The following is a 27076-nucleotide window of genomic DNA, read 5'->3' as shown; positions in this document are numbered from 1 at the left end:
AATCACCACAGTTGAGTACTGCTGGGCTAGTCATGGACTTTAGGACTAGGAGGAAATCATTCATTCAACAAGTATTTACTGAGTGCCAAATATGGGTGAGGAACTACGGAAACCTGATGGAAACCTAACAAGGTCCTTGACCTCGTGACATGTACAGCCTGGTGACAAAGACAGATAATAAACTGCAATTATTAAATAATTACAAATTGTGTTTAGTTACTGAAGAAAATATACAGGGTGGAGAAACTAACTAACAGAAGAGATCTATTTTATAAAGGGTAGTGAGAGAAGGCCTCTCGGAAGAGGGACTATTAAATTGAGCCTTTAAGTTTGAAAAGGAAACCACCGTGGGAAGAGGAGGAACAGCATAGGCCTGGGGCCTGCACCAGGAAAGGTCATGGCACCTTTAAGGAAGGCTGGCATGGCTGGAGCACCGTCGTGGGAAGGCGGTGTTAGAAATGAGGCCAGGGGCTAGATCAGGAGTGGGGAGACCGCAGTGTAGAGGCTGGTATTAATGCTAATTCCAATGCGGTATTCATGGTGGGTTTACTCAGGTGGTGACATAATCCAATTAAAGTTTAAAAAACACTCTGACTACTGAGTAGAAACTGGACCTAGCCACCAAAAGGAATGTCAACATGAGTAACATGAGGGGATGAACAGAAGGATTCATCAAGAGTGCCCTAAGAAATGAAGGCTATGCCAAAGTGGGTGTGTAGCTGCCTCTAGCAGGTGTCAAAAGCCTGGGAAAAGGACAAAAGAAGAAAATGGCCATCAGGACCGAGGACTGGGAATTGGTGAGGGAGGCATGATCCAGCGACATGAGGGTAAGGACTGAAATGTGCTCATGAGAATGTCACCAAAACAGCAAAACTGGTGTCACAGACTGGGACTGCAAGAGATGGGCAAAAATAGCTTAGCAGAGGCTTGAAAACTTTGTTCTTCCACAGGTTCAGGGCATACAAATACATGTGTCCCCAGCTTCAAATACAGCTCTGTAAGTATTCATGGAGTGAGTTTCATCTGAAAGGAGATAATGGTACATATAGAGATACAAATAGACTGGAAGATATTGCTGTTGTGATTTCATGACTTTTGAGGACATGGAGTACAGCAGAGCCTTTTGCTTTGAGGAGATTTTTCCACTGCCAAATTGGTCTTCCTCATTACAACTCTGAGTTATTAAGAAAAAGGTGGGGGCAAAAAGCGCAAAAGAAATACAGGTGTAGGAAAGAACACAGTCACCAAAGTCCTGGTAAAAAAATATGTACTTACCTATAAGCATTAATATAATCTTTCCTGTGTTCCAGAAGAAAATCTCTCAGTTTGCCAATGTGAGAAATCTAAAATTAAAAAAGAAAGCCAACAGTTTATATAGATAGATATGTTACACCCATGTAATGAATTTTAAATTAATAGAGAATAAAATGCAAATTGCAGAAAGATTCTGAAGCTACAAACTGAGCACCGTCGGTTTTGGACTCTCGTACAGTCACAAATTAGTTACCATTCCTAGGCCTCAGTCTCTCATCGATGGTTCCTTCTACCTCTAATCGTTAGGACCTATGACACTATGAATAGGTGATTTCTAGGTAAGTTAAAGATGAAATGAGATAATGCATGTCTAGTAATTACATAGCATGTGTTCAATAAGGTTAATTCCTTTTCTTTTCTTTAGCTAAAATTGTACAGCAAGTATTCCTTCTTCCAAGTGTTCTAAGGGACAGTTCTAAAGCTGAAGCTGTTGGGTTTGTAAATAGGGCCCATGCAGAGCAGCAGAGTTAAAGCAAAGATTCAGGGGTAACCATTTATCCCCACATAGCAAATCTCTGTCTTTCCTATGGGCTATTTCCATGGATGAAGAAAACTCAAAGGTACAGGTACAAAGCACTGTGTTTGTGATGGCTGTTTCTAGTATAATAAAAACCTATTCTAAAGCACCTACCACATGCCAGGTACTGTGCATGGAACTAGCAATTCACAAATAAATAAAAAGTGGTGGAAAGAATGCTCAGACTACAGTCAATAGGAACAAATGTGTTTCCAGAGGGAGAATGATTACTAGCCAGTGGCCTGCTGGTCCTCTGACGACGTCTTACTCCAGCTTCCGACTCACACACTTTGCACTCGTTCCAAACACACATGGCCCCAGCCTTACAAGGTCTGCTGAACTTTCATCTCTTCCATGGAAGTTTTTCTGTCAAGGCCAATCCAGGCTAATTTTCACTTTGCTCTGATCTTAAAAGGACTTCTGCACACCACCCTCTTGGCACTCAATTATTCATGGCCATGTACTCTGACCTAACTTTTATATACACACTTCTTTGTCAGTGGCAGAACTATGCAAGGAGGGGCCGCCCAGCTTTCCCTACAGTTGTAAGCACAACAAGAAGCACAGAGGTGATCAATAAACACTGTGGAATGAGTATATGCCTAAATACAAAATAGCACTGATCACAAAAGAAACATCCATGGTTTGTCTGGAGATGTCAGTTTGGGTTCAGCTAAATTTCCCACATAGTCTAGACTCTTATTATGAATGTGATTCAGAAAAATACCCTAAGGCATTGTAAGCAAACAAATCAAAGAAAAAGAATTAAGTATGGTCACAATATTCATTTATTTCACAGATAGCAAATCAGGACTGAGAGACTGTCCACCATCCCTGACACTGCTCAACACTTTCACGTACATGGACTATTTCTCTTCCCAACAACCCTGCTGTGCTATGATTCTTATTGTTCTCATTAACCAGTTTGGGAAAAGCTAAGTGACTTGTCCAAGGTTACACATTTAGTATGTGAGCTTGGTTTCAAAAGCTCAGGACTGAGTCCAAATTCAGCGTGTGTCCCAGTGCACCACCACTGCCTGCCTGCCTTACAATCCTGTTCCTGCTTTCCACTTAGGCTGCATCAGGAAATCTGACTTTTTTTTTTTTTTTTTTTTTTGAGATGGAGTCTTGCTCTGTCACCAGGGCTGGAGTGCAGTGGCGCCATCTCAGCTCACTGCAAGCTCCACCTCCCAGGTTCACGCGATTCTCCTGCCTCAGCCTCCCGAGTAGCTGGGACTACAGGCACCCACCACCACGCCCGGCTAACTTTTTTGTATTTTTAATAGAGACGGGGTTTCACCGTGTTAGCCAGGATGGTCCCGATCTCCTGACCTCGTGATCTGCCCGCCTCGGCCTCCCAAAGTGCTGGCATTATAGGCGTGAGCCACCGCGCCCGGTTGGAAATCTGACTTTTAAGTCTGTTGGGAAAAAAATTAAGAGATACGCAAGCAAGGGGTTCATTCCATCACATACAAGATTTGACCAAGCTACTCTTCTGTTTTAAAACCTTCAATGGTTTCCATCTCCTTACCTCCTCCCCTGTCTACCAGGGGTCAAACACTCAACTCCTTCCAGGGGCCATGTGAACAGCATAAATGAGCAAAGCAAGGGAAATGCGTGGGTAGAATACATTTGACAGTGGTGAATTCTGGTTTCAAAATACACTGCAGTTAAAGGAAGCAGCTCTGCATGCTGATTTGCCAAAGGGAAGCCAATGAGTCATCTCAGTGTCTAAACAACAGGAAAAAGTCCAAACTCCCAAATGCAGCACTTAAGGCCCTTCACAACTCAGCCCTGAAAGTCCCTGCCGCACACCCCGCACCATTCCAGCCTCCATCCCGCACCACTCCAGCCTCCAAGTCCCAGGCCTTCCCCTCACTTGCATACTCATATGGTTCTCCCTTTCCCTGGAACGCCCCACCCATCATTCTCTCCCAGGAAAATTCTTCCTCCTCGTTTAAGATTCTCTTTTCCTCCTCCTCATACTCACCCTACACTCCCAGCTGCAGTCAGATCCCATTCCCGCACAAAACGCTACATGTGCATCTATTTCAGCACCGGTTCCTTCATGATAACAATGATTAGTTCATAAACTGATTTCCCTTCACCAGACTGCAAGCTCTGAGAGGGCAGAGAGTCCTCTCTCTTTCCCCAGAGCTTGTCAGGCACAGTTCCTGGCACAAAGCAGACCCTCAAAAACTTTTACTAAATATTGAATAAATAGTGGGTACTGAATAATCCCAGAAGGATTATCCCTGCTACAGTAGGCAGAATAATGGTTTTACAGCTTCCCCAGTCCCATCTCCCTGTAAGATGTCCAACTCCTAATCGCCAGAACCTGTGACTATATGGTGTTACATGACAACAGGGCATTAATGCAGCACATGAGTTAAGGTTGCTGATCAGCTGACCTTAAAGTAGAGAGATTATCCTGAATTATCTGAGTAGGCTCAATCACAAGGGTCGGTAAATGTGGAAGTGGGAGGCAGAAGGGAGAGTGAGAGTAATGCAATGTGAGAAAGACTCATTCCAATGTTGCTGGTTTTGAAGATGAGGAAAAGAAGCCAAAGAATGTCGGCAGCCTCTAGAAGCTGGAAAGGGCAGGGCAATGGGCCTTCCTTAGAGCCTCCAGAAAAGAACACAGTCCTGCCAACACCTTGGTTTTAGCTCAGGGAGTCCCATTTTGGACACCTGACTTATAGAACTATAAGATAATAAATCTGTGTTGTTGTAAGCCACAAGTTTGACGTAATTGGTTACAGCAGCAATGAGAAACTAATACACCTACTAAGAGCCTTACTATCCACAACAGGTTTTTTTTTTTAGAAGCCATAAAGTTTTCCATACAAAGTTTTGAAAAGTCCAGAGGAATCTAATATACAGGTTAGATCCAGCTGCCCACCCCTACTTTTAGTTAGTTCTATTCTACAAGGGAGGGATGGTGCCTGGGGATGAATGCCAGGAGCAAGCAAGCTCCACAGAGGCCCACAAGCACATAATTATTATACAAGAGGTTGCAGTTGTCTAACAAATGTGATCCCAACTTCATATGCTCTGTAATGGGAAATTTCTATGAAATGAGTATTAAAACAGAGTGCAGCTTGTTCAGGATTAAACAGAATTCTTGATAAGAGGCGTGTAAAGTAATTGCTGACTAAATAACATCAGTATAATAACTCAATACTTAACAGGAACACAATGTATGATATTTTAAATGCTGAGAATGAAAAAATAAAGGAACATTAAGATTTCTTTAGAAATTTGAGAGCTCTGAATTTTCTATTAATTTCTATTAATTTCTTTAAAAAAAAATCATGACAAATCAACAACAAAGAAAAAAGTTCAACAGATCTTTTGATTTATCTACATAGGCATACCTAAGTCCCCAAATAGCATAATACAATTATCTCTGCAGAGAATGATTTGACTGTTTAATCACATGACTACCATTAACTTTATAAAGACTCTTGGCCAAGCTTAATCTATTTACTGTTAGGCTCAGTCCTATTTTTCAGAATAAACTGGCAAAGACAGCATATTATAGCACATACAATTCTGATGTGCTCGTTACATTTTCACATTTTTAGAGAGGTTAAATAGTTGTATACTTTGGATTTTTCCTTTTTCTTTTTTGTAGATATGGGGTCTTGCTATGTTGCCCAGGCTGGTCTCAAATTCCTGGGCTCAAGTGATCCTCCCCCCTTGGCCTCCCAAAGTGCTGGGATTACAGGCATAAGCCACCATATCCGGCCTATGTTTTGGACTTTAAATGTTTCCACATGTGGTGCTAATTTTGGAAGACTCACTTAATATGATAAAGTAGGAATATGTATATACATAAAGAGAATGGCTCTTACTTCTAAAAAGAGGCCATTCTGGTGCAAAGTTTGATAAGGAAATCAGAGTAAAATAAAAGTGCATTTTAAGGATCTAAAACTAGTGTCAATTTCTAACAGTTTTGATCTCACTGAATAATGTGGGGAAAGGGCATAGGGAAAAAAGGGATCATTGGTGAAATCTCTGTGGGACCAAGTAGGTAACAAGATGCAAGGGCTAAAAACCGGGAGCGCTCTGGATGCTGAACCCATGTTTCGAGGCAGCTCACAGGTCTGGACGGCAGGAGGAACACACCATTTTCACTGCTCTGTGTCTTTGTGACTGCTCTTCCTCTGCCTGGAAAGCCTTCCTTTATCCCAACCCCATTCCACCTTTCAGGCTCTGCTTAAATGACACCTCCTCTATGCAGCCTTCCCTAACACCTCCCTCTATATTTCGTAGATAACTGTTTGCATTTTCCACATTACATCAGAAGTATTTATCTGTGATACTCGCTAGACTTCAAGTAAGTTCCTTGAGGTTGGCATTTCTGTCTTGTTCATTTTTGTATACCCACTATGGCCTAAATGTTGGAAAGGGGTAAAGGGGGAAAAGGGAGGAGGAGAAAAAAAAAGGAGATCCAGCAGAAAAGCCTTCAAGATCTGATACATCCTGATGTACTAGTTGTATCAAAAAGGTATCAAATATATCACACAGACTGCACCTAGATAACTGAGTGCATTTTAAAAATGAAGAGAGACAAGCTAGAGGTTTGTGCAAATAAACAGTTCTCCTAGAAAAGTCAGTGAGGTGTGTTCAGAAGGTGCAGCATCACCATGTAAAATCTACTAAGATTGGGCAACCTAACAGCTTCACAAGATCATCTGTCCTCACAAGTGAACAGTCTTCCATCAGACTGACGGTCTACTACGGAAAAAAGTTTTCATCAGTGAGCTACGGTTTGATTACACCACCATATTAAATATGTCTCCATCAGAGAGGAAGGGTATGGACAAAGAATAGAGAATTCTGTATTTCTAACATAAACTGTAGTTTAAAACAAGAATTGAACTGTAGGTAAAAGAAAAAGGAAAGGAATGTAATATTTATTTAATGTCTCCTCTATACTAGTTATTGTAAATGAGTTATTTCACTTAACTCTGATAACCTGTGGAAATAGATACTCTTAGTGGAAAGAAACCAAAGCTCAAGACTGACTGAGCTGGAACTAGAACCCTTAACCATTACGGGGAACTAGCATGGACTCCCTCAGTACTGTTAAATTAATAAATATGTTGGTGTTTTTTAGTTTCATTTGATGTTAAAGTCGTTTTAATGTCCATTGTATATTGTTATTTCACTAAAGAATCTCCTACTTAATATTTAGTGATATTAAGGAATAATAAATTTCATTTAGGTGTAATAATGATATTATGTATTAGGATTATGTTTTCATTTATCTTTCTGTTTTTAGAATCTTTATATTTTAGAGGTATACACGGAACAACTTACAAGTAAAATTATACAATGCCCAGGATTTGCTTCACAATAAGACAGGGGGAGGTAACAGATGCAACAGAATGAGTCCTGAGTTGCTCAAGGCTGAAGGTGAGTACATGCTTATATGGGGGGTTCCTTGTGCTATTCTACTTTAGTATATATTTGAAATTTTCCATAATAACATGTTATTTTAAAAAATCTCGGGGCTTGGGCAGTGGCTTAAGCCTGTAATCCCAGCACTTTGGGAGGCTGAGGCGGGCGGGTTACCTGAGGTCAGGAGTTTGAGACCAGACTGGCCAACATGGCGAAACCCCGTCTCTATTAAAAATACAATAAAAAACCAAAACAAAACAAAACAACAAAACAAAACAAAACAAAAAAACTAGCCAGTGACGCACATGCCTGTAATCCCAGCTACTCGGGAGGCTGAGGCAGGAGAAGCGCTTGAACCCTGGAGGTGGAGGTTGTAGTGAGCCGTGATTGCGCCACTGCACTCCAGCCTGGTGACAGAGCGAGACTCGGTCTCAAAACAAAACAAAATAAAACAAAACAAACTCATGTAGTACTTTCTTCTTTTAGCATTTTTAGTCATTTTGAGGTAGAGATTTTCTGCTACCAAACTAGGAACAACCCTTACTTAGTAACAACTAAATCCCAACAATCTCTGGCTACTTTATTTCTAAGTACTTGGCATCTTTGCTTAAATTCCATTTAACAGGATCAATGCCACTTAAAAAACAACAACAAAACTTTCACTGAGAGCTCACTCCCAGTCAGGCAGAAGTCCAAAAGAGCTCTGTGTGCGCTACTCACCCACTTCTCCCAGCAATGCCCAGGAGGCAGTGACAGCATCATGGCTGCCCCATGGACGAGAAAACTGAGTCAGAGGGAGGATAAGGAATTTCCTCAGGGACATGTGGGTTGAAGCCTGGATCCAATCCAGCCAGTCTAAGTACCAGTCTTGAGTTCTTAACTGCCAAATTTACACAGAATCCTGGCAAGTCACAACTACAGTTTTCCAGTACTATATTTGCAAGGAAGCACCGGGGAACTGAGAAAAAGCCTCCATGTGGGCAATATCAACATCAACCTGTTCTTTTCTTTTTGTACTACATCTCTATTCAACATGCAGTACACGCTTGATTTTACCCAATCGTGATCGCTACTTACAGAGCACCCGCCACATGCGTGCCAGGTAGTGCATAAACTGCTTGACGTGTGCTCTGTGGTTTCCACCCCTCCATAACGATCGTATGAATTAGACATTACCTCCTCCTGCCCCACCTAGTAAACATGGAAACAAACCTATGCAAGGTCACGAGGCTAATAAATGGAAGAATTGGCATTGATCACAGATCTGTATGACTCACAGCGTTCAAGTTATGTTTAGCTTAGTTAGGTCTGAATTTTTCTTCATAGAAAGAAACTGAGCTTCATCAGAGTATTTGTGAGAGTATTTGTATATGTTGATTTTTTAACAAATTAACTACACTGGATACAGAAAGATCGGAAAAAAAAAAAAAAGTGTTTTCACTGACTGACATTTGTCTCCTCTGAAGTTGGCTACTACTGTTCCTTGTGTTTTGCGACATGGGGGGCTTTGGATTGGCAAGCCCATAGGGATATTGAGAAGAAGGTTCACAAATACAGCAAGGAAAAAGAATGGTCAGAAAGACTGGCAGTACAACGGTGACCAGTGCATTCTGAGTATCAATCATCAAGCCACCTGAAAACATGGTTTAAACAAGTAATGAAAGCAACGTCCAGGATTGTTCATTCTCCCATTTGAGTTAATCTATATCCAGTTTTTAGCTAAGAATAGGGTAGAGGGCAGAGGAGAAATTCTGGGCAAAAGACTCTGTGGGGGGCCTGGATGAATCAGGGTGGACAAAAGAAAGATAGGCATGAAATCCAGGGAGTTGGCCAAGGTGCCTGTGTTCTACTCCCTGCTTTGCCACTTACTGTGAAGGGATTCCTTATTCCCCACTGCCATGCATCGTGTGGAGGGACTTCAGCTGGACCAATCTTCCTGGCCTATCTCCCAACCTTTACTCACTCTTCTTAGAGAGAAGAGGAGAGAGCTGGGTTCAGATTTCGAGAAGGGAGAGCATGCTGCCCCGTCCTCTCCTCTTTTCAGATCAACCACAGCACAGAGGGTATATTCTGGCCCATGCTCCACTCGTATTGGGCCACAACTCTAAAGTCAGGTTCTCCACTTGGCTTTTTCTTGCTGACTCCTGTATTTTTCTTTCAGGTAGTTCCACTGGACTGGGAAGAAAGGCATATATTTTACAAGCTCCACTAAACTTTTAACCTTTGCCAGCTGAAATTTTGAGCAAGTTGCTTAATCTCCATGGGCTTCACTACAAAAGGGAACTGGATAAAAACTATTTTTAAAAAATAGTAGTGGCATAAGTTAATAGTCAATTTTTATTGAGTACTACATACTATACGGCAGGCACCAATCTAAATGCTATGCATCCGATTTGCTTCTCCTAACAATCCTTTAGGGTAGGTATCATTATTACCCCATTTTGCAGATGAGAAGACAGTAAACTAACACATTCTGTATAAATGGTTTGAAATAAATACAAAAATAAATTTTTATTTGGTATGTCTCAAACCGATTGCCTGTGTGCTTTCAGCTTCTGCAAGTCTACCCACAAAGATGACCCTGCTGTCCCATCTGAGTACAATTAAGTCACTGAAGGTCACATTTACCGGACCTGTAGAAGGGACGTAGTGAGATCTAACTTGTTCAGGTGAAAGGCACTGTCTATAGCTATGGGCCAGCACAGAACTAACAGCCACAATCCAGGATCAGCCAGGCTCTGGCTCCTTCATTAGGCTAATACTTAACCAAACAAGTTACTTAAACTCCATTCTAAAACTACAGGCATTCATCTGACTCATCCCATTCTTTCTCCAAAGATAAATCAAGTTTACTTTTTAACTAGCTATATTTTAATGAGGCTAATTTCCTAGATCATCAAGACATTGAAATTCTACATAAAACCCATCTACCATAAAAGCAAATTCATTATAAAACAGCAGTATGGTCCCTACATGAGATGCATTTGACAGGGGGAAGAAAAGACTCTCTTACATTATCTGTTCTTATACACATAAAGGTTTTACTAGGAAAGACCAAACAAAACAACACAGCATCCCAATAGGCAAACAGGTCTCCTGTGAGAGCTGGTCCTATCAGTGGATCTACACAGTTGACATGGACTCAACACCAGGAACTACTAACATGGATGAAAGTCCCATAAGCATATTACCTAGTGGGGAAAAGCTGAGACAAAACAGAGGTTGCCCAAAGCATGTATGGTGTGACCCATATGCGTAAAACATAGGAAATGCATACCTAGAGCTGTATACATACATAGAGGGGAATCTAAAAGACTGCTCATCAAGGTTATCAATGATTGTAGGTGGTAAGATTTGGAGACTGCTTTCTTCTTCATACTTTTTGCACTTTAAAATTTTTCTACAATTACTATGTATAATCCTTATAATCAGATAAAACATGTTATTCAACAATCAAAAAGGGTGAATCTTCCCACATACTTCCTTGACTAAAACTACATTACCTTCCCCTTTAACCCAGGATAAGCCCACGTCCTCACGCCCAAGGCCCGCCAGTGCCCTACGCTCTGCTGCCGTCTCCAGATGCAAAGCCCTTCCCGCTTCCCAATCCTGTCTTCTGACTCACTCCTACGCGTGAGGCTCTGCTCAGGTGTTACACCTCCTAAAGCCTTCCCTGCTATCTCCAGGCCAGGTTAAGGATCCATCTTGCAAATATACCCCTTGCAGAGATGTCACCATCTTGTGAGTTTTTGAATTGTTTTCATGTCTCCCTGACATAAGCTGCTGAGGCATCTGCCTAGCCCAAAGTGGCTCCTCAATAATTATTTAATGCTCCACATGGGATTTTCTTTTTTTAAAGAACTTTTTGAATTGATTTTTTATCCCCTTCAAGAATCAGTAATAGGGTACAATAAACTCCAAACATACTAAGGCAGCCACATACTTCCCATTATCCACTAGATGGCAACACAAGTATTAGAGCAGCAGTAATAACAGGACCTCTCTCAAAAACAGCACAATTTTTTCCCAAGGACTTTAAAAATTTCTCTGATTCTTTCTTTTGATCTGGAATCAAAGGATTAATAAAGGTTCACCATTCTGTGCAGGATGAAGCTGAAATGAGATTGTTTTTAAGCATACATATGCACCCCGGATGAGTTGAGTCCAGGAATATTCTGCAACACTGCACTCTAGGCAGATTCCACACAAAGGGAGCTCTGGGAGCATGGCTGCCAGCTGCCATCCCAGGCGGCAGGCCCAGCTTTGTTTTTATGTGTCACCCACAGAACAGCCTTGCTAGCTGTTCCTTCGTGGGTGTTTTATGAATTACCCAAAGCACGATATACTGTAAAACAAAAACCCTGGTACAAAATGATGGGATTCTTCTCAAAGAACGACTGCATTCTGACTGTGGGGAGAGTTCAAAGCAGTCGGCAAGTGTCCTTTGCTGATCACAGCAGTGGTTTGACTTGCAACCCCCATCACCCTTCCCAGGATGATAGAAATTCTGTTCTGCTGGCACTCACAACACTTCCAACAAAGACCTGATTGATTATGGAACACTAAGTACTGATTTGCATAATTTGCCTCTGCAAGAAACAAGCATTGTTCAAGATTAAAGAGACTCCAGTAGGTCCCTCTGGCATATTGTAAAAAGTTCCCTGTAACACAAAATCATTATTTTTTTTTCATTCAATCAGTGGACACAGCTTGCTGTTCAGTTAGTATGCAGCCAAAGGCACAGCCAGAAAAACCACTGCTGTATAATGTTTGCCAACTACTGATAAGTTAAAGTGATTTTTCACAGGGATCATGTTCCCAAGTTTAATTTGGAGCCCACTGACTAAATTCTGAGTCTAACTCCTTTCAGTCTTAATTGAAAAATACATCAATAGCAATTACTAAGTCAGAGCTAAAAGTTCAGAACTAACACACCTCTGGAGTATGTTGACCTGCTGATGTCACAGTGGGGACTGTCTGAGTCCTATCCCTGTGCAAAAGAAGCTCCCCAGTGACCAATCACCCACAAAAGAGGCTAGCACAGCCACAGACATTCCACTGTGCTCAAGACCAGAGCAGCGAGTTTGTTGAGGGAATACATAAAGGAACTGTTCCTTTCTCGCTTTCTTCTTTTCTTTCAGCAGTTGTTGAGTAAGCAGCTCCTGTGGGCTTGTCCTATCTCCTGTCACTTTCCCCCTAATTCCTATTGAGGGGGACACTCTTCACCAGGCCTCACCAAACTCGGATAGCTCTTCTCCCTGCTCCTGCCTCCTCCTTCCTTGTCCCCTCCTGAAGCACTAGCCTCCCTCGGGTTCCAGAACACCACTGTCTCTAGGTTCTTTTCTAAAACCTATAACTCCTTTTCTTCACCTTCATTCATTCCCTCTCTGCCTTTGTTAATCTCTGAAACTTCTTGTAAGTTCAGCCCTTGGCTCTTTCTTTACATGTTCTTGCTAAGCTCACTCATTCCAATCCATAGCTTTATTTACTGTCTACATGAATTGTCCACCCAGCCGCTGCCTCCCTCCTGTGTTCAAGCTGAGTGTATCCAAATGCTTTTTAGACACTGCCACTGTGTGTCCCACTGACGCCTCAAAAGCAATATGTCCCAACGGTATCCTCATGCAGCCACTCACACCCTCTGGCTTACTCCTAGTCCCTCCTGTTCTGACAGCCCCAAAGAGAAAGCCTTCATCCTCTCTAGATTCCAAGTTAGAACATCTTGGCCATTTTAGACTCTTCTCTCTTTTTCACCCTACAAATGAAATTGGTCAGTCAGTCCCATCCACTCACCTTGTTAAACATTGGTTAAAGGAGCCAGCCCCATCCACCACCTTCTGTTCCTGCACTTCCTGCAACCACCTGTGTGCCAGACCACAGAGCCTTTCCTTAAGCAAGCCTCCTCTTCTCTGCCCTGCACTCTGGCACCTGCTTCTCTCTGCCCAGAATGTCTTCATTCCCATCCGTCAACTTCTACTCAAAATTGCGGGCCCAAGGAGGCTTTAAAATATGGTATTCTGGGTTCACTTTCCACCTTCCTTGAGGCAAGCTGTAAGTGATAAATGTTAGCTGAATATATCAAGTTCTTTATTCCATCAGTCTGGAAATCTTATCAGAAAAAATAAATAAGGCTATCTTAACCTAGGAAAAGTATAATCAATAGCTAAATAACCTATTGCTAAGAACCAATACTAATCTTATGGGACTGCGGCTTCCAGAATTCAGCATATGTTTTTAAAGAGACAGAAGGAGAGAAAACATGTGCACAAAAGAGGAGACTGACTTTTCTAGTTCCAACCTTCTTACTGCAGAGAGTCTCAAGTAACAGACAATGAGGCTGGTTAACAAGGGGGTATGGGTGGTTAACACTAGGTAGGTGGATTTAGCAGTCTAATTTCTCATATTCGCAACTAACTTTCTAACAACCTGGAACGTATTGCTTCCTTTCTAATATTAAGCCCCTATCATCTTTAAAGGAATCCAGAAATTAAAAAAACAAAAACCTAGGATCTTAGCATTGATGACACAATCAAAGAACTCATGATTTAATTTCAAAAGTTGAGTGGCACCTTATAGTGCTTAAGATTCCCATTAAACTCAATGCAACTTCCATTTTAAAAGAGTTCTAGGACTCTTACACCCAAAGAAAAAAACAAATGTTTATTATGTACTCAACTCTTCCTCCTCACTCCTTCCAGCCCCAACTTACTAACTTCAATCTAATTAAACGTCTTCATTCCCATTCTTCTAGTTCCCCAAACTACAATTATTTGGCATTACTGAACACATTCCCACTATTTCTGAAGCTCTGTCCACTCCCGGTTTATCTGACCTTACTATTTGCCTAGAACAGGCTAGATGACACACAGAGCAGTGACTACCTCCCTGCTTGGATTCTTAAGACTGGCAAGGATCTAGAAGACACCTGCTTTGCCAAAAAAGCAGCATGATAAGGCACCCACTGCCTCTCCCTGGCCATCCCTTTCACCTCAGACAGTATAAAGTTCTTTCGTACTCTGAATCGAGGTCAGCTACTGTGATCTACTCCACCTGAGTCTTCTCTCTTCTCCAAGCTAATCATTCCCAATCCTCTCAGGAATTTTTATTTTTTTTCCTTTTTGAGACAGAGTCTCGCTCCTGTTGCCCAGGCTGGAGTGCAGTGGCGTGATATCAGCTCACTGCAACCTCCACCTCCCAGGTTCAAGTGATTCTCCTGCCTCAGCCTCCTGAGTAGCTGGGACTACAGGTGCATGCCACCATGCCCAGCTAATTTTTTTGTATTTTTAGTAGAGACGGGGTTTCACCATGTTAGCCAGGATGGTCTTGATCTCCTGACCTCGTGATCCGCCCGCCTTGGCCTCCCGAAGTGCTGGGATTACAGGTGTGAGCCACCGTGCCCGGCCCCTTCCTCTCAGGAATTTTTTATATGAAATATATCTGCGGCTTCTGGCCATACTTACTACCTCTGAATATAGTTCATGGGCCTCCCAAATAAAATGCAGTTTCCAGAACAGAATCAATACTCTCTGTGTCAGCAGGAAGTGCAGAGGAAAACAGAACCATTGCTTCCCTTGTCCCAGACTCTGGGATTCTAGTAATGCCACTTAAGGACGTGCTCACTTTCATGTCACTGAGTCGAGCTGAATTTACATCGACTAAAATGACTTTTTCCATGAGTGCTGCTGATAAACTAGGTCTTCATTATATGCACATTTTTCCTGGCCTCCTGTCATTTGCAATTCTGATCATTATGCCATTAAAGACATCTATAACGAAAGATCATCATTCAAAAAAAGAGATGAAAATGGGATATAAAAAGTAGCAAAGAACCATAGACAGCCAGCTCAACTAGTCACAAATGCCCTAAGGGTCTATTTTAAAAACATTTCCTCCACAAAAACATCACGGAGAGGCTTTGCTAACTACTGCCGTCTAAAAACAAATATTCTCCTCCCCTACCTGACTAACAACCCAATCCAAAACTACACAATAGGCTGGGAAGACATGGCTCAGGCTTCTGAATCCCTGCCGGTTAATAATGACTACTTTCTTTTCTGTGTGCTTGGAAAACTTTCTTTCATTTGTTCACTTGACAAATATGTAAGACCCAGCATGGGCCAGGCACATTAAGGAAGGAGGTAATAAAGAAGAGAGGAAGGGAGGAGGGAGAACAGAACAAGAAGTTCCAACCCAAGGATCCGACCCAACCTCGCACTGCTTTGCGTTTCAATCCAAACCCCATCTGGTCTGGAGGCTGTGTGTGGAGAGTGTGCATGCATGCTGCATTCTTCTGAGTCTCCATACTGCAAAGGATGAAACCAGGTAAAACAGACCTGGGTTCAGATCCCAGCTCTGCCACTTACTAGTGACATGGCTTTGTGTCACTTAACCTCTTCCAGCCTTCATCTCTGAGGTATAAACTTGAGACAATAATAATGCTGAAGGTGACTACAAGTCACTGATGAAAATAATGTCTGTGAAGAGTCTGACACTGTGTCTGGCACACAGTAGGTGCTCAACTACTCTAAGTTTTCTTCATTTCATCACTATTTCAGTCTCAACCCATAGGGCAAGGTGAACTTTAGTGCATAAGGTGAAAAGCATACACAATTCAAATGACAATTTTAAAAGGCCACAAGGCCACTCTGGACTTCAACACATTCTTGCAATAGGTTCAAACCAGCCAGTGCCCCCAGCCCAGTGTTGGAAAAGACTGCCATTTCTTCAGTTGTGAATCAGAGGAAGTGGCTGGTTTGAGTTTAGGAGACATGATGGCAGTGAAAATGCTAGACTCGCAGGCAGTAAGCAAGATACTCTTAGTAGAAGAGGCCCTAGGGAACAAAACCAATGATGGGAACGGCAGATTCGCAAGCCCCATCTCACCCTCACCCCAGAGCTCACACACGCTGGGTGGACAGCAGGCACTGCTGAAACAGGCATTTCTTTTCTGCCAAGCACACGTAGATAACCTCCTACCATTAGGTTTCTGTGGGATGCACCTACAGCATGCAGCCTGTCCCTGCCCTGCCCCCTATGCTCTCTCCTCCGTATCTTTTCTCCTGCTCCCAAAGCTTTCCTTTTTCTCGATGCTACTGGTACTTTCCTGCGCGGAACAGTCTTTGACTCACCACACACTTTTTCTGGGATCACTGCTTATACTAGAATTCCATGAGCAGCCTATATCCTTTGCTCTCTTAGAAGTACGAGTGGTGGATGGTCAGCACGCAGGCAGAGGGCGGGGACAGTGCCTCCAGGCACATGGTAACTCCTAGCTGGTTCTCTGACTTCAGAGTCACCGGGTGATGTGCAATTCCTCACTTGTGTGCTTCGAAGGTTGGACGGAAAGAACCCCCAAATGCTTTCCAGCTCAGAAATTCCAAGATAATTTTTGGGTGTTCAATCAATTTGAAAGCTCCTACCACCAACCCCATCAGTTTCTTTCTACTTTTATGCTTTCCAAAGCTTCCAAAATCATTCTAAGGCTCCAGGTACATTTGGGATTCTAGTTACTGAGGTTATCGGACTTAGGGCAATTCAGCTGCAGAAATTTGGAAAGTCTGCTCATAAGAAATTAGAAATGTCATTCACATGTCAATAAGATGGAGGTAAAATAGACAAGAAAAGAATTACCTTGACAATTCATAACAGATAACTAATGTGGATACATCATAAATGTTTTTGAGTGAATATGCAACAAAAATGATCACAGCAAACACTATTATAGTACTTACTATATGCCAAGAAGAATTGTAAGGGCTTTTTACAGATTATTGCATTTAATCCTCATTATAAACTTAGGAGGCAGGTACCCCTAGCATTCCTCTTTTACAGAGAAGAGATGCCTGAGGACTCATTAGGAAGTATCAGAACTGTATTTGAAATTAGGTCTACTCCATAGCCTGTATTCTTAACTTTTCCTTGCTCTTAAAATTCTTCAGAACCTTGACAAGAGGGGCGAGAGGAAAAAACATTTTACTCATATTTGAGTTCCTCAAAATATCAACTCTATCTTTAAAATTATTTACATATCTTCAAAAACAAATAGTGCAAAATTCATATTTGAGTTCTACTTTCTAAGAGGGGACTGTATTTTAAATTTCTCCAGTGGCCTTACACAGAGTCACGAACATCTAAAGTATAGTTCTTGACCTTTTGAGGGGCACAGATGCCTTTGAGATGCTGACAAAAGCTATGAATCTGATCTCTTCTATAAAAGAAATAAACATATACACAGAAACAAAAAACTTTCTGCCTGTCATTTTGAGCTTCAGAGGCTTTTGGTTCATGGAGCCCAGGTTAAGTGCTTCTGATTGTAAACACTGTTCAACACACACACACACACACACACACACACACGAGACACACGAGGGTACACTCTTTCTGTAAACATCATCTGCATAAGGAAGAACTTTGAACTTTCTAGCTCAGCACCCGCAGACACCTGCTGGCCATCAGTGGGGCTTTGTCTACATGGCCACACTAAGCAGGGATCTGGGGCCTGCAGGTGGTGGGGAGACTGAGTGCACCATGAGAACCACCTACACTGAATCATCCAAATCATCATCATAATAAACCTCCAAATCATCATCATAATAAATCATATTGAACATTTAGTGTTTCCTATGTGTCGGACACCGTGTTAAACCCATTGTATAGACTATCTCATTGAATCCTCACAACAAATGAGAAAACAGATGAGTACACTTGCCCAAAGGCATACACCTGGCAAGTTGAAAAGCCAGGGTCCATACTCTGGAATAGACTCTAAGCCTGTGCTCTTAAATTCTTCACTCTATGCCTCCAAACTTGGGCTCTCCAAGGATAAAACTCAGTGAAGAACGAAACCAAAGAGGTGTTACCTGCAGCCTTCTGTTGCCTCCCCCCTGCCAAACCCATGAAAACAAACCCATCAATTTTATTTAGCAGTTTCTTCAAAAGCATTTGCTAAACGTCAGAAAATATTAAGCAAAAAAATGCATTTATACCCCATCATAATACATTCCACATCCCAGGAATATGTTCACTCCTTTTTGTGTTGAAGAATTTTAAAACTTTAAAAAATTCTAAGTCCAAAAAGAACTATGTCTTCTTCACTTTGGATTCCCAAAGGCTGGCATAGTTCCTAGCTCAACAAATGTCTAGGAACATTCAACAAATGAAGAGGTGATACATTTTATCAAGAATTTGAGATTGGGAGTAGTTGTGAGATATGTTGGTTTTCTTTGCAGTTTTCGCGCTTCTATAGGTGTATGTACTGGTGCTTGACATCTCCACATTTTCTCCTTATAAGCTGATATTATAATTCAAACAAAACTTTTTTTTTTTTTTTAAATGTCAGTAGGGTAGTATTTAGTCTTTGGGAATTTTGTGTTTTTGAGTGCTTATTTTCAACCTCGGTAGTAAGAGATGGCTTTGGATAGAACCTGTTTGTTGCCACAAACTTTATACTATGCTGCTAATCTGTTCACCTCACGAGAGGAGGAGTTGCTGCTGATTATAAACTGTAGGTCATAAATTGCAACGAATGGCTGTACCTAAAATTTGTGGTCATGATGTGTTAAAAGTTGTTTTTTTTAAAATGTGGAATTGTTTCATCTAATTTTTGCAAATATTTTAGTACACTCAAAAGGCATATAGTCTCTATAACAAGCAGGTAACAATTTATGACCTACAGTTTATAATCAGCAGCAACTCCTCCTCTCGTGAGGTGAACAGAGTAGCAGCATAGTATAAAGTTTGTGGCAACAAACAGGTTCTATCCAAAGCCGTCTCTTACTACCGAGGTTGAAAATAAGCACTCAAAAACACAAAATTCCCAAAGACTAAATACTACCCTACTGACATTAAAAAAAAAAAAACAACTTTTGTTTGAATTATAATATCAGCTTAAAAGGAGAAAATGTGGAGATATCAAGCACCAGTACATACACCTATAGAAGCGCGAAAACTACAAAGAAAACCGACATATCTCACAACTACTCCCAATATCATTCTCCTGGGGTCCTAGCCCTAGTTAAAAATATGTGCTAGGAAGATTAAAAATCACTTATTTGCAAGACAAGGGCAAGAGTTACATCAACGTAGATGAAATCTCCTACCCAGCCCATCAAGTATGGGTCCCATCCACTAGGTGGTGCTCTCCACCACACTGTTCCTCAGTGAGCAGTACAGTACATCAAAATGACAACAGCCTAGTTTTAAGATGATTTGTCTCTTGAGGATATACATTTGGTTTAAGTTTCTACTGCAAAGTTAAAGTTCTTAAGATAGGTCATGCAGATCAATTGCTCCTGTAATCTGAAACTCAAAAGAGCAACTAATATCTAAACAAGGGGAGGGGGTGGCCCTGAGCTTATAAGGGTCTCTAAGAGCCAGGAGACAGTCAGCCTGGCTACCTCTAATCTCACCATCAAAACTGTTACCTGTTCAGTTTCTGCTTCACATCAGCAAAGAGAATAGCAAAAGCAACCTCAAGCGGCCCATAGCAAGAACATACATTCAACATCCATTCTGCTTGATAGATGTCAATAATTTAATCTCAACTGCTTTCTTATCGTTCAAACCCCTAAAGTAGAAATGTTTTTGCTTTACTCAAACTGATTTTTTTTCTCTTTTAGCAAAAACAAAAGCAAAGGAATGAATGTTCATTTTATCTTGAAGTTCTGAGAAAGAGGGTTTGGTAACAAGATATATGGCCTTGCCTCCAAAGTCATCTTTCAACTAAGTGAATGGGAATAAAATGCAGAGTATGCTGGCCTTGACCAATAATACAAATGTCCAAATTCCAAGCAAAGTCCAGAGTCTTGCTTCATCATTCCCTGTCCTCAAAAATATACAGATCCCTTTTTCCTCTTTCCCATAATGAGGAAGTCATTATGATCGTCTTTGGAGTGAACAAGGCAAGAAACTCAAAGCACTTCAATACACATGCAAAACAATTTTTTTTTTTTTTTTTTTTGGTAGAGATGAGATCTTGCCATGTTGCCCAGGCTGGTCTCAGACTCCTGGGCTCAAGCAATCTGCCTGCCTCAGCCTCCCAAAGTGCTGGGATTATAGCATGAGCCACCACATCCGGCCAGAAAATATTATTTCAAGAGATAAGTTTCAGAATGTTCTAACATCTTCTTTGTTTGGAAAAAAATGAAAAGGTAAAACTTAGTGGTTTCTAGAATTTAAAGAAACTAGCAAGTTGCCAACAGCTTAGTTTTACAAAATGAGGGCTCAACTGCTAAAAATGGATTGCTACTTAAGTGTACAAAATAACACAAAATAATCACTCTGTAACATAACATTTGCTGGAAAAAAAAAGTGTGAAAACTACTAGAAAAATAATAGTTAGGTCCTAAGGAGTATATTAAAGATCTTGATTTTAAGACTCAAATTATATCTTTTCATTCTACATGAGTTCTTACTTTCTTTGGACAAAAAATTTAAGGTCGAAAGCTTTAAATGTAAAACTAGTATATGCAATTTAAATCCCCTTTAACAGTTTTTCAGACAATTAATTAGGTAAAGCATTTGAAACACCATACATACAAAAAATTTTCATTCATATTGCAATGAATTTCACTCAAAATCACACACCAAATTGTAATAAATTTATAATAAAAATGTTAACACTAACTGCCCCCCACAAATACATATACACTTTTAAGAGATACACATAGTCATGTACCTAAGAAAGGAAAGTAAAACTTCACAATGTTCAAGAAATCTTTCGAAAGCTCTACAGCATTAGTTAGCATTATCTGATCAAATATTAGCATGACCACAATTTTCAAAAGGGCCCATATGTAACAATAGCCAAAGGGGCATCTTCCTACACTTACACTATTACTCTAGTAGAACAGACAAATTTCCTTAAGAATTGGAGTTGTACTGAACACAAAATGCCGATTTGCAATTATGAGGTCAATCTTATAACAATGAGATTTAAAACAAATTTCAGATTAAGGTTTTAAATTTCTATTCATTCTCTATACGGTGGTATATTTCAATAATTACATAAACTAAAACATTTTCCCTCCTATTTTTTCTCCAAAAGATTCTCTACAGATGCTTACTTCGTAAAATGCAGCTTAAAATTTATTGGAAACTAAGAATTTTTTTACATGGAATCTATAAATACATGCATAATTTCTGTGCCCATAATTGGAAAAGGGCACAGAGGCTCCTGTAACAATCACTAAAGAAGCTCTTAAAAACAAAAAACTTCATCCATGTTCAGGCTGAAGAATTCATGTTTAACCTTTATTTTAAATTATAGCCAAAGTCTTTGTTTCAAATCCACATAAATCACTGTTCTTCTCTCTGCAAATACATTTTTAGAGAAAACATTATTAAATGTTACATCTGACTTTAATAGAGTTTCCCATTTGCTTTTGCATGTTTATTATCAAACTCTAATCATGACATTTCCAAACTTATTTATACTTTCACACAAACTTCCAAAGTTTTCCCAACTTAAATAAAAACCCACAAAAACTGTGGGAAATGTTTTGCTTGAAAGATAAAAGCAACGTGGTCCAAATGTACATTTGTAATAATCAGTGTTTACTTTTGTTGTTCAAACATTCAGCTTATAGCACTTTCAATATACGCATTCAACTTAATTTTCTTGTCTCTTAAAAAAAAAAGGAAGGAAAGTGTTTTCTTTCCCTGTTTTGCTCTCAAAATATAAACTCATTTAATGCAAAGCATTCCCGGATCAGGCATGTTTTAAACTACAAGCACGTCTAGCCTCAACAGCATTCATCCATATTATATACAAAATGCCATTTCTTTCAAAACTTCAGTCTGGACATTCTATAAATCTAATTTCACTTTTCCTAAAAACATGAGGATATTTTACTATATAAGGCTCAATTAAAGTTTTAGTAAATAAAAATAACAAAAGAAATGATACCATAATACTAACGTAGGAAAAAGGATATATATTAATTTCATTTACTGAAAACGTTGAGGGTTTTTTCCTTGAAGTGTCTCTACTATAGATTTTACACGACATTTATTAAAATATGACAAACCTTTAACCTGGGGACAATTTACCAGTTAACATCATCTACCGAAAGAGGAAGTATACTTTGGGTAAGACACTGGAAACGATTTATGCTGCCTTTTTTCAAAGCTGCTTAGAAAACGGCTATGTACTTTTAAAAAATAATCATTAAAAACAGTCTAACGGTTGTCTTGTGATACAGTTGATCACAAGCCTAGTGATGCCATCTAATTCTAAAGACTGAAATGTGCCTCTCAACGGGATCTAGCGCATCCACAGTGTAATATACGTTAAAGGTAATGAAACTAAAAAGTAAGATTTCCTAATAGAATGAACATATTTTAAAGGTTTTATGATTGACAAAAGACTTCTTTTTTTAGCTATTAAAAAACTAAAAGTATCCTGACAAGAGATTCTGGTTTTGAAGTATGTCACACCCCGGTTACCTAGCCATGAATCTCAGTTCATTTTTTAAAATGAGGTCTATTTCCTGTAATTTTAGATATTTTAGAGTACAATTATTTTACATTTTTATGATGCCTTTGGGGTATCATTACAAATATTTTTATGTGTTTAAACTTAGGAAAGAAAAATTAAGTAATAGCTTCTCTTATAGGGAGCTGTCAACTCTCTCCTGAATAAAAATCTTTGTTTTAAAGCAATCTAGAGATTTATATCCCTAGTAACCGTAGAAATTAATCTTAAGCTTTAGAAAAAAATTGCATAAAATGCTCTTTATTTAATTAAAATCAGAGCTCGTTCTTAGAAATAAGAACCTTCTTTTGAACAGAAAGAATTTTCCACAGAGTATAGGTGGTACTCTTTGTGATAAATGAATCACACACATTTAATAGACTTTTGAATTTTGTGCATAGAAAGTTAAGTACTTTGTAGGAAAGGATTCGCTCAGGGACTATATTCACTGAAAACTTTTCATAAGAAAAGAAAGTGAAACACAGGATTCAAACAGTGTTTGTAGATTATCTGAGTGTGAGCAAGAAAAAAAGCATAAAGAAAAGCATTTAAAAATAACAATTAGGAGAATCACTCATAGGGGAGGTCACTTTGTTTTTATTAGGAAACTGAAAATATTTTTCAGCGTGCCTTACTATGACGATCCATCAACACAGCATAAATCAAATTTCATTTTGTGATGACTATCACTTTCTATTTCACAGGCATTAAAAAAGAGGCATGTTCTGAATTCTGCTTATCACCATATGACTAAGAAGTTTATTTCAGATTTAGAAACCAGTCGAGGATGTCTGGGGTAGTGAACAATGCTCTGCTTAGCCACTCTCTTCCCTAGTAGTCTGAAAAAAATGTGTGCATTTAAGAGATGGTAATGACAAACTCCTCAAATATTTTTAAAATGTCAAAGTTTTTAAGGCTTATGAAATTCAGATTCTGGGCAAATCTGCGTACTTCCAAATTTAACTTACATGAGATTTAAAATTCATGGCTTCAGATTTTTCTCTGCATAATAAATAATTTTAAAAGTTAGCCACATTCTGATTCCATTATATTTTTAAAAACCCACTTATTTGGAAAAAAAGATATTCCTGATCATGTCATACAATATTAAATATGCATAAAGTGCTCAGAAAGTGTACTGTAAACACCAAGTAAAGTCAAACTGCAAATATTTCTGCTTTCAGACAATCAAAGTCTTTGGAGAGGCCTGAAATAGGTGTTTCTCTACACACATTTAGGCACCACTAAAAATGCTAAACATTATCATTTTCTCTAAGCAATCCCAATTTTTTGGAAAAGGCACAGGCATTTCCCCCCCACACTGCCCACGGCTAATTTCATAGTCCTACAAAGAGAAAATTTACTAGGCACTTAAGGGAATCAAGACATCGTGGTACATGTAATGAGTTGCAGAAAGAGACAGAAAGTGATTAGGAATTGTAAATAGTAAGAATAGGTAGTTTCCACTGTATTTAATTGACACCACAACATATTCACCTGGTAGTACTAGAAACGATTCCTCTATGATTAAAAAAAAATTGTTTTTGTTTAGGTGGGAGAAATATTGATTCAAATGATGCATCTTATTATCTTCATTGTAGGCTGCACACTTCCACAGCAATTGGTCCTCCAAGTAAACAGTACCTATCATGAATTTTCACTTTTAATTCAAATTATAATAATCAATGATACTAGAAATCTAAATCTATACTAAAGCATCAATAGAAAATATTGTTAATAACGGTTTAAAAATAACCGAAAAGCAAAATGCTGTTTTGAAGTTTTTACAATATGGTTAGACAAACAAAATGTAAGTGTTCTACTAGAAATGTAGCTGGAATATCTTCATTCCTCTCTGTTTTTAACCTTATACATGCAAGAAATTATGAAGATACAACAGCCTCATTTTCATGGGAAAACAAAACTGGAAAGAGGTTCGTGGGCTTTCAATCACACATGGTTTGAATGTCTTTAACTCTTCCCTCTCATGCAAGAAAAGTCAACAAGGTAAATATATGTTATTTTTCAGTACCTCCATAAGCCCATATCCCATGGTGGTATCCTTTAGGATTTTATCTCAAAGTCTTACACTGGGATCAGGTAAGCTAGGCCTACAAAATTGTTTTGAGGGTTACATAACATATACATGAGCACACTGAGGTGACAGAGAAGACAAATGCTACGAAGTAAAAACTGATAATGATCACAGCACCAAGAAAGTATTTACTAACTATTTGTACGCTACATATTGTACAGTATATTTTTTGGGCTCACAGTGTTCCCTTGGTCAAGTTCCTTCTCCAGGCTTCAATCCTTGCTAATAAAATGAAGAGACTGCATTCCCTGATCCCTAAGGTCTACTCCAGCTCCCCAAATTCCCTGGCTTCTTGCATTTGACTGAAGACTGAACAGTATACTTTCAAATGATTTTTCATATCCAAGTCTTCTTGGTGCCGTGCTTCACTTACAAGGCAATGGATTTAGCATTCATTTCTGATGACTACATTACAGAGCATATTCCATATTTCATTGAATCTTCACAAAAGTCCTCTAATATTATCACTTCTCCCATTTTATAGGTAAGAACAGTGTGGCTCAGATATGTTAGAGTTGCTATTTAATCCTAGATCTCTCTTATTAACTATCCTTGTTCTTCCCTGATGCAAAAATAACAATATATTGAATCACATGCTGAGGAATTTACAATCAAGCTCCAGGTTATGTGTAAAATGCTATGCGCAGGTTACATAGAGGTGGGAAGCACCTCCCTATCTCCATGGTGCCCGTCTTACAGAGCTAAACCAAAAAGCTGTGTGTCCTTAATTGCAAAAGGTCATTAGGAGCCCCACATGTGCCAAGAAATCAAGGAAAGAAGAGATTACAAAGGTCTAGAAAACAGAGAGAGAGTGACTTTTAACCTGAAAGCAGGAGAAGAGGGAAGATCTGATTGGTCTCATGTAGGGCCCTGTAAAAGTTATTTATCCCTTCCCCACCCTGCTCCATAAGGCCCCCAGATGATTCTAATGTACAATCAGGGTTGAGAACCACTGAGGTAGGACCAGTGGAAAGAGGCTGAGCATGGACTTTGGAATCAGACTGCCTGGATCTAATGCAGGCTGACATTCATGAATTATACAGCATTCCAAACTTACTTAACTTGTCTTGGCCTCAGTTTCCTTACTTGTAGTACATGCCTCAGAGTGTGTGTGAGGATGAAATGCAAAGGGCCTAGAAAAGTGCCTGGCATATATAAGTACTAGGCTAATATTGGAAGACCTCAAATGTCTAGTGAAGGAATTCTGTAATCCAACAATGTTAAAAATGTTCTCTTACAAATGATGGAGACACAAGATGGCAGCTTTTCTTCTTTCTTTTCTGTCTTTCTTCTCTCTCTCTTTCTCTCTTTCTTTCTGAGACAAGGTCTTGCTCCATCACCCATGCTGGTGTGCTGTGACATGATCATACCTCAATGCAGCCTCAAACTTCTAGGCTCAAGCAACCCATCAGCCTCAGCCTTCCAAGTAACTGGGACTACAGGCACACGTGTCTGGCTAATTTTCTTTTCTTTTCTTTTCTTTTTTTTTTTTTTTTTTGAGAGACAAGGTCTTGCTATGTTGCCCATGCTGGTCTCAAACTCCTGGCCTCTAGAGATCCTCCTGCCTTGGCTTGCTTTCTTTTATATTTAAATTGTACAATTAAATGCAAAAACAAAGATAATCTTGCATTAGTCCACCTCCAGCACCTCCCCCAGACCAAATTTTTAAACAGGAAAATGATCTAATAAAATTCATTTTTAGGCAAATGAATTTTGTTGAGTAAACTCAAACAAGTTTTTAATCCTAGTGCAAAGAAATGGAACAAGTTAAAATGCAAAATAGAATAGCAGAGCAGTGGTACTATCTGTCCATATTCACATTACAGGCTCTAAAAATTATTCATGTTTGAAATACTGGGAAGGTGAATAAGAACATCTATGATTATCAGATAATGCAATTTTTTAATCCTATAGTTGAACTATATTTCCTCAAATAATGTACCTTCATTAAGACACATTTACACTTTCGAAAATGAGATTTCTCTTTTTATAAATTCTTTACATTTCCAAGAGAAAGGTAAAGCAAACAATCTAAGATCCTCCATTTAAAAATGAAGAAACTGAGTGTCAGAGGGACTTGCCAAGGCTGCCAATAAGCGAGATGAACACTGATTTCTTAAATAGCAACGCCAGTGGTAAGGTAACAGAGAGGCCTAGGCAGCAGGATGAACTGGCACCCAAAAGTCGCTGAGGCTCTCACCCTGATAACCCCCCATCTCCAAACACAGTCCAGTGAGATCCTGTGTCTTGGTTATGAGAACAACCTCAC

The 27076-nt window shown here is 39.6% G+C and overlaps 1 protein-coding gene across 3 annotated transcripts in view; it reads right to left on the bottom strand.

The window, feature by feature from the left end:
• Nucleotides 1-27076, bottom strand: part of STX18 (syntaxin 18) — a 123072-nt gene that overhangs the window by 50333 nt on the left and 45663 nt on the right. For all 3 annotated transcript variants that reach the window (XM_054484360.2, XM_054484357.2, XM_054484364.2), the window contains exon 2: nucleotides 1276-1343. In XM_054484360.2, coding sequence (XP_054340335.1) covers nucleotides 1276-1343 — 68 coding nt within the window. The remainder of the gene's footprint in view (nucleotides 1-1275; nucleotides 1344-27076) is intronic.

The sequence above is a fragment of the Pongo pygmaeus genome, chromosome 3 (assembly GCF_028885625.2).
Source record: "Pongo pygmaeus isolate AG05252 chromosome 3, NHGRI_mPonPyg2-v2.0_pri, whole genome shotgun sequence".
In the NCBI taxonomy this organism is placed as follows: domain Eukaryota; kingdom Metazoa; phylum Chordata; class Mammalia; order Primates; family Hominidae; genus Pongo; species Pongo pygmaeus.
Note: the sequence above shows the minus strand (reverse complement) of the source record. Positions and strands in the feature narration are given on the sequence as shown.